At 37.0% G+C, this 8,462-nt stretch overlaps 1 protein-coding gene across 1 annotated transcript in view; it reads left to right on the top strand.

The window, feature by feature from the left end:
- Positions 1-203: 203 nt before the first annotated feature.
- LOC121322305 (phospholysine phosphohistidine inorganic pyrophosphate phosphatase) overlaps positions 204-8,462 on the top strand; it is a 31,524-nt gene continuing 23,265 nt past the window's right edge. Inside the window, exons 1-2 of the mRNA XM_041262090.1 lie at positions 204-343; positions 8,085-8,272. Of these exons, the coding sequence (XP_041118024.1) occupies positions 216-343; positions 8,085-8,272 (316 nt within the window). The 5' untranslated portion in view covers positions 204-215. The remainder of the gene's footprint in view (positions 344-8,084; positions 8,273-8,462) is intronic.

Here is an 8,462-nt window from a genome sequence, read left to right as displayed (position 1 = left end):
GCAACTCTTATGTTTTTCCTGTGTTTGCACCTACAAATTGATGGGAGTTTAGACTTTTTTATGTTTAGTAAACAGAGATGTTACAGCTTGCAAATAATAATGACAATTCAGTTCATTCAAATTCCCAGCTCCACAAAAACGTGTAGAAAAAACTACAACTCCCAGATCACACTAGGATTATCTCGCGTTTGCGCAGATTGTGACAGTAGTACGTCATGATGGCTGAGTGGAAAGATTGTATGAAAAATCTAAAGGGGGTTTTGTTAGATATCTGTGGAGTTTTGTATGACAGCGGGGAAGGAGGAGGAGTGCCTATTCCGGGTTCTATAGAAGCAGTGAAAAGGTGAGAATGCAATCGTGAAGTTCGCCGAAAGATACATTTTAATAAAATATCGGAACTGAGTTCAGGGGGTTTGCAGGTGGCACAGTGCAGGCGTGCCGAATTCTGCAGGCTGGCTGACCATGTTGTAGCGTAAAATGACGACTGTTCAAGTTTGAGAGAAACCTCATTGAAGTTTCTCGTGTTTACATTAACTTCAGAACAACGTTGGTGTTGTACTGGGCATAAAGAAACAATGCAATGCACGAAGTTAATTAATTGTTTTCTCTTCTTTTGCAACAGTGCATTGATAATGCCCTATGTTCAGTACAGGACATTTCTTGGGCGTTATAATTGGATTGCTGTTAATAATACATCATTACAGACCAGGCGAGCATATACAGCATGGAAATGTATAATTTCTAAAATGATAGAAGTAGCAGAGGCCTGCACTTTATTTATTTCAACTTTTCTTTTTTGACAAACTCCAAAAATTTTAATTCAGAGAGGTATTCATACCCATTGATGCTATGATAGTATTGTCTACAAGGTGCTAGAAATTTCAATATGATAATGCAGAACCTAATTGTAGAAAAGTCTAGAAAATGCTGGATTGTAGGTGAACATTCTTAGAGAGTATAAAAGGGTTATGGATAGGATGATTGCTGTCATTACCAATAAGTCAATATGGAAAAAAAGTGAAGAGCTATCTGAGGAAAATTATTTATTGTCAGAATGCTTGAGAAAGATACAAGATTTCCAAGCATTTGAGTATCCCAACTATTGTTTCTATTATCAAGACTCAAGGTATTGTCACAACGCTCCATCGGTCTGGAAAAAAGAAGGTTCTTTCACCAAGAACAAGTAGACAAATTGTGAGGAATGTTAATAATAATCCGAGATTGACTGCCAAAGATATTCAAAGTGAACTGGCTGCAAGTGAGACTGGGGTTTCCATTTCAATCACAGGTCAAGTATTGTATGGTGAAGGTCTCAGTGAGCTCAGGTCAAGGAATAAGCTAGTCTTAGGAAACGTCACAAGGACATTCGCTTAAAATTTGCAAAACTGTATTTGAATGATGTATGAGCTCTGGTTGAAGGTTTTGTGGAGTGAGCTTTTTGGTCATGCTGATAGTCGTTACGTTTGGAGAAAGTCTGGTGAGGCGTACAAAGAAAAGAACACCATACCTACTGTCAAGCATGGAGGTGGTAATATCCTTCTGTGGGGCTGTTTTTCCTCTAATTGCACAGGAAATGTAGTTCCAGTACATGGTCAAATGGATTCCATAGAATAACAAAAGATATTGGCCAATCATCTGAAACCCTCCACTACAAAACTTGGTTTAAAGTGCAACTGGATGTTCCAACACGACAACGATCCAAAGCACATATCAAATCTTCTTCAGAATGGTTAAAGAAGAATAAAATCAAGGTTCTGGAATGGCCTCGTCAAAGTCCTGATCTAAATCCGATTGAGAATCTTTGATTTGAGTTGAATAAGGCTGTGCACAAGAGAAGTCCTCGGAATTTGAATGAACTGAAACAATTTTGCATTGAAGAATGGCCAAAAAGCACTAAAGAATCATGCCAAAAGCTCACTGACAAATATCCTAATCATTTAAAAGAGGTTACTATTGCTAAAAGTGCCTCAAGTAGCTATTCATTAAATTGCCCTTGTCAGGGTATGAGTACTTTTGAATTGTCATTTTTGGAGTGTAGCACAAAAAAAACTGCTGCAATAAATCATTGTAGACATCTATTGTAACTTTTTTTTTCCTACAAAAGCAACATTTTTTTTTGCTATAAAAGATTTTTCCTAAAATTAATTGTTTTTGAGAAATTTCTACAAATTATAAATTTCCATTGGGTTATGTAAACAGAGAGAGAGAGTGTCCTCTAAGGTTTTATACATTTTAGTATGTATATTACAGGTGTATGCATATAAGTAGACAGTAGACTTGGTGTGGAAGCTGCAGTTACTGCTACATGTATTCCACACTCCACTATCAATGTCTGTGCCATTGTGCTGCAAAATGTATAATACACACGATGGCATCTCTGTCATACACACACCACCACTCACTTACGGAATCACACATCCTGGCAACAACAAGCACAACACCACACTCTACGGCATCAGGCAACATGTAACCCAGCAACCACAACAGCATTGAACGTTGCTTGGCATGTCGAAAAATACGGGGTCTGATCAGCATTTCCAATCTGTCCAAGCTGGTACTGTTTGTTGGAAATGCTGAAATTGTAAATGTTTCTCTTGGAATTCCTCAGGAAGTATGGTTTGTTTTTTCCCAGCAGTGTCACGTTGCTGCTTGTGTACTCGGGCAGTCAGGTCTTTTGTTGCTGATTTTAATACACACATCATTTATACTGTAATTGAATTTAAAATGCAGGCTATTTTTGAGAAGTAGAAAATGGTTATATTCGAAGGAATACGGTATTCTATTAACCTATCGATGGACAAACGGAAACCTTGTTACCTGACCACACAAGATTAATTCTTTGATTCAGGAGGTTGCAATTTCCTTTTTTGTCCAGTTTTTATAGCCTTGAGTGATTTAGCTTCATCATGAGGCCAGCAATTCAGGGCACTTGTTGCTAACAGCAGGATACTGGTATGTTACAAGGCTAACATGGTTAAACATCAGTAAAGCTTTCCTAGTGTTCATCTTGATTTACATCTGTATACCGATAGCACGCCCATTAGCTGAGCATCCATATGAATAGCTGTAACATGCTGGAGGTTTACAACATCCTGTGAGCGACTCAGTGTAAGTGCATCTGTTAACAGAACATGAAACAGGCATTCTTGCCTTGGAACAAAAGAGAGTCAGGTACGAGCAACAAGATGCCCATCGGAGCAGCTGGACTGTCTGAGTCCAGATAAAAGAAAAAGCCTCCAAGCCTTCCAGCAAGGAGATCACAGATTAGCACAGCAAGACAGGCTGATGACACTCCTTCCCCAGCCTCTGCTCCATAAAGCAATCCTGGTACAAGAGGAGGGGGTTGAGGAGCAAAGTATCACATCATTTGTCTGAAAGCAGCATGGTTTATAACTGAGCAGTTCTGTAAATGTAGCCTGCTGAGCGTTTGGATGTTTTCTTGTATCTAACATCATGTGGTCAGCCAATCTGAATCAGTAGAGCAGTAGAATCCTCCTCATGTGCTCATTTTGCTTATATTTCCATGTTTGGTCAGCTGTTCACCTTCTCTCAATATTACAAATAAATGCATTTGCAATCTACCTTGTATGTGACCTATATTTAAATAGCATTTGAAAACATTATGCAGATCATCCATAAATACAAGTTATGAAACTATGAAGCATACCTGTAACGATGTATTATTCGTAACATTAGACATTTAAATTAATGATGTGCATGTCATGTATCATTTTGATTTGACAATATATTGACATACATGAAAGTTAGACAAATAAAGTGAAGCTAAGACTGTACTACCTTAGTCAAAAGGAAAACCATAATAATCACAATTTCAGTCTTTGCTTTCTCCTTGTTAAAATTCTGAAAAAGTGTGCTTGTGTGAAAAACATAAATACATAATTTGCTTCCAGAAAGGCAAAACTGAGGTAATAAACAGCCTCCATTTTTAAAAAGATTTTCTAATAAATACTGTATAAACCCACTCTGTGGATGAACTCAAGTCCATTGCTGGGGAAAAAAAATGGTCCAATAAACGGAAGAACTGCTAGCTAGCAGTTTTGTAGAATTGTACCACGAAGACCCGATTGCCGGGCTCCCTGGTCGAGTGGCTCCTGAGGACAGGGTTTTAGGTTTTCACAAGGTCAGTTTGGGTGCCCGGTAATTGTCCTAACACTTTACCTGTTCTGGAACAATAATGAGAGTTTTTCATTATGTGCGGGTGACTGAGCCTGGCAGATGCTGACAGCCAGCAGATGTGTAAAGTTTGAGGTGATTTGTAAGGGGCTGGCTCATCGGAGGCAGGGTAATTACATTGAGGGACACTGTCACTCACAGGCCGTCCTGTCAACATGAGGTAAAGGTCAGTTCAAACCAGTCTTATGTAGCTTTGCGATAAAGATTATACTTAAAAAAATAATTAAAAATTAAAAATGAAGAAGGCGAACAGATACTGCTAGAATCGATCCATTTTGTAATAAGTGATGATGTCACTCTTCAGCACCGGCCACATTAAAACCTGACGTTTAATTTTGTGTGCAGCTCTTTTCAACGCATGTTGTTCTGGACCGTATGTGTGCAGCTGCTGGACTTTCCAGTCTCTCATTGGCAATATGCTGATTAAAAGAAATAATAATAGTCTTTGGAGATAGATATAGATATATATATATCGATATATCGATGTTATGAGCAATTTACTCAAAGCCTCCACTCGTGTTTTCCACTATTATAACAACTTTGACTGTTATTGCTACAGCTTAGTTTGGATTGATTAGAATCTTCAAAAACTTGTGATCCAAACAACTGAAAGTAAACTGTACATGAGCAGCTAATATGAAGTGTTTTAGTAGCTAATCCATCACATTTAAACCATTTTTTACGTTTTATTTAAAATGTATACATGACATGACGTTCTCTAGATGCCGTGGGTTGATTCTATGGTAGTATACCCCCCCCCCCCCCCCCCCCTTTACAATAAATACGTCCCATTATGATGTGGGTTCCTATTGTTGTTACACAGGGGGTGTGAGGGTTCAGAATCCAAATGTCTAAAGGTAAGTCAATGGTTTTCAGTAAACCAAAAGAATTCTGCTTAATGTTAAGACGAATTTCAAATATAACAATATCAATATATATATATATATATATATATAATATATATATATAATATATATATATATATAGTATATATATATATATATATATATATATATATTATATATAATTTATTATATAAACTTATTTGTACAGTGCAAACATATTCAGTATGTAATTTTCTCATATGTTGCACACGTGAATTAAAAGCACTGTTGGAGAGCATACAAACTTTCCAAATATGTTTGTGTTTAAACATATCCATTCCTAAAGTTTGCATTTCAAATGCACCTGTTTCATTTGTGAAGTCTGTGGCTTAAAATTTAGTCAGGAAACAAGCACATTTAAGCAGTATCTATGGTCTGAGTCAAGCAATAATCTGTTTATACTTATTACAGTAAAAGTCAGTCAGCGAGTTTTTCTCAGTGTTAAATAAGTAGGACTTATCAGATAGTTGCTCTAATGTCTTTCCATTTCATTTGCAATTACAAGTTAAGAAAAACATAGCACATAAAAAAAAAAACCCTGCAAATTGCTCAGTTAACACTACATTTTCTCTTTCAAATGAAAGCCCATTGTGTTTGGCCTGGATGTTGACAGTTTATTCACAGATGCTGTATAGATGAGGACAATGCCCCTTTGCCCTACAAAATCCCTTGAGTATGCTTTAACACTGCTCTTCAGTCCCGAGAGGCCACAAAAGATCATTCAATGTCCATGCCGAGTCATTCCGGTTCATTTTAAACTGAAAGCCAAGAAGTAATAGTCCTGACTGTTAAGGGGTGTGTATTTGTGAAGAGGCTCTTCTTGGTTAAGAATCTGCAGCCAGGTTTAACAGTGGTGCCTGTAAAGTAGAGGTGAACAGTATACCCACCGAGACTTGCAGTGTGATGTATGCTCTCCACTTTCAGAGGTGTGTATGAACAGGTGTATATAGAACTGTGTTGTCTGCAGTGTTGTGGCTCTTGCCACTGATTAACCACCCCTATTGCAGTATCTCTAAATTAACGACAGTAGACCCAGCCTTTAATTGCAGTGAGCAGCGAGAACGGACAGTAATGAGAGAATGTCTTTGTTTCAAAACACAGCCAGTGACTCTTAAAGATATTTTGCCATGTAGCATGGACGTGATTGTCTGCAGGTCAAAGGCGTACGTAAATTCCACATACTGTGAATGTAGGGTACGGTGAATGACTAGTGAGCCCTGATAAGCTATTATCTCCTACGACTTGAACTGTAGGATAACAGAAATAAAAATTGCTGAAGAGATGTAGTGGGGTTTGTTTTATTGCTGAGGTTTCAAAGGGGGTTTGTGCGAGGGGTTGAGGGAAGGTGGGGGGGGGGGGTTAACAGATTCTGTTTTTTTGTACATAACACCAGTGCTAAATAGAGAGTTTGGTTATCTTTACTGATGCAGAAGTCTTGTGTTTGCAGTACCAGATGTGATGTATGGTCACTGAATTGTAGCATTAATTGCTCATTGTTCTGAGAAGGTCACATCATAATTCATTAACAATAATTATTCCCCTGGCACCTCCTGCACTTCTTCACTCAATTGCTTCATTAAATTACAAGTGACTATCACATTTACTGCTCAAAACAATGAAGATGTATTGGTAATGTAAAGGCAAGTACTATTAGTTACATTACATTAATGGTCCAATTTAAACTAGGAGAGCTCTTTTTATGAAGGGCAATTAGCCACTAGCCGTAATTGATAATTCATACTAATTACAATTAGCAAATATAAATAGTAGAAAAGGAATTAATCACCTGTACTGTTGAGAAAGACATTGTAGTGAACTTTGATCAGAATGAGTGGAACAAGTTTTTTTTTTTTTTTTTTTTTTTTTTTAATTTATAGTGATATTTTATCCTGCTATATGTTCTTGAACAAAAATTCTGTTGGGAGTTATCCTGCATTAAAAATATTGAAACGCAAAGGAAAACAAACAGAAATTAAATTTTCAATAAAAAATAGTCAAACACAAAAGAAAATACTCGTCTTTATAGACTATTAGCTCACAGCTAGAATAGCTCTAAAATGGTGCAACTAGTCATCATGCATTACCTATTTACTTACTCTGCTGGTACTGCACCCCTTTCCCATTAAAAAATAAAAAAATATTTAAAAAATGAATTTCTCACCGCAGCTTGGCAATGTCTTGCTTTCCCGCCTTGTATTTATCATCGATTCGTTCTGAATACTTTAAACCCGCCCCAACTACTGAGTGACAGCACATTCCTACATTTCTATTGGAGACTCCACTTGCGAGATTTAAAACGAGATGGAGGCTTGTTAGCAGGATTTAAAGCTGTATTATAGTTAAGATACAGAGGATTTAAAATTGCAAATTGTGCTGAAATGTAAAAAAAATGCCTACACACAAATACCCCAGAACAATGTTCCCTTGACCATAGTGATTTTGTTGTGGAAGACAGCAAAGGAAAGAAAGAACAACTTAAGTGTGCAAGTACTGTCGAGTTACTACTATACATATTTTGACAGAAAAAAAATGCTCAAGCATTTTGGAAAGTAACCAAAAACACTCATGTCATACAGTATATCGAAAACGAAAGCCCCGATAAAAAGACTTACAAAAAACTCGAAAATAAGCACCGAAAAAATGTAATGAATAAAAACAGAAAAAGAGAAGCCCAATCTATGATATTAAAGTCATATGCTTTTATTAACATTAGATGATTTTTTTAAAGTACTAAATGTAATCATGTTATATACAAGATGGTGATCTGTTTTAGAGATATTCTAAAATACTGTACTAGCAAAAACACATAAAGATTTGATGAGGACAGCGTCATATTATCAACAAGCAGTTACAGTTGCACTTTGCACTCCAATGGTCTGTAGACTTGCCCCACTTGGCCACTTTATCCGTCAATAATGCATTTTAATAGATTCCAGCTGTGCTTATCAGTTTAACCTTCTTTTCTCTTTTTTTTTTTCTTTTCTTTTTTTTTTTTTTTTTTTACAGGATCAAGGCATCTGGCTTGAAGCTACGCTTTTGCACCAATGAGACTCAGGCAACCAGGGACAAGTTTGTGGCAAAACTACAGCGGATGGGCTTCGACATCTCTGTGAATGAAGTGTTCTCTCCAGCCCCAGCAGCCTGTAAAATCCTAAAGGACCGTGGGCTAAGACCACACCTGCTAGTTTATGATGGTTAGATCTGTTTTTCTGATAGTTTTTTTTGTTTTTGTTTTTTTTTAAATAAAATAGTCTTAATCTATATCAACTTGATTGCCTTGATTGCTAGGGTTCCTGGTCACACTGATGTGATTTACCAGCCCAGTAAAGTGGGTTGTTTCTTTTTTTGGCTCTCCAGAGGTGGAACAATGTTGGTGTTGAAGGA

Source organism: Polyodon spathula, chromosome 10, assembly GCF_017654505.1.
Source record: "Polyodon spathula isolate WHYD16114869_AA chromosome 10, ASM1765450v1, whole genome shotgun sequence".
In the NCBI taxonomy this organism is placed as follows: Eukaryota; Metazoa; Chordata; class Actinopteri; order Acipenseriformes; family Polyodontidae; genus Polyodon; species Polyodon spathula.
The sequence above is the reverse complement of the archived record's forward strand: the minus strand, read 5'-3'. Positions and strand labels throughout refer to the sequence as shown.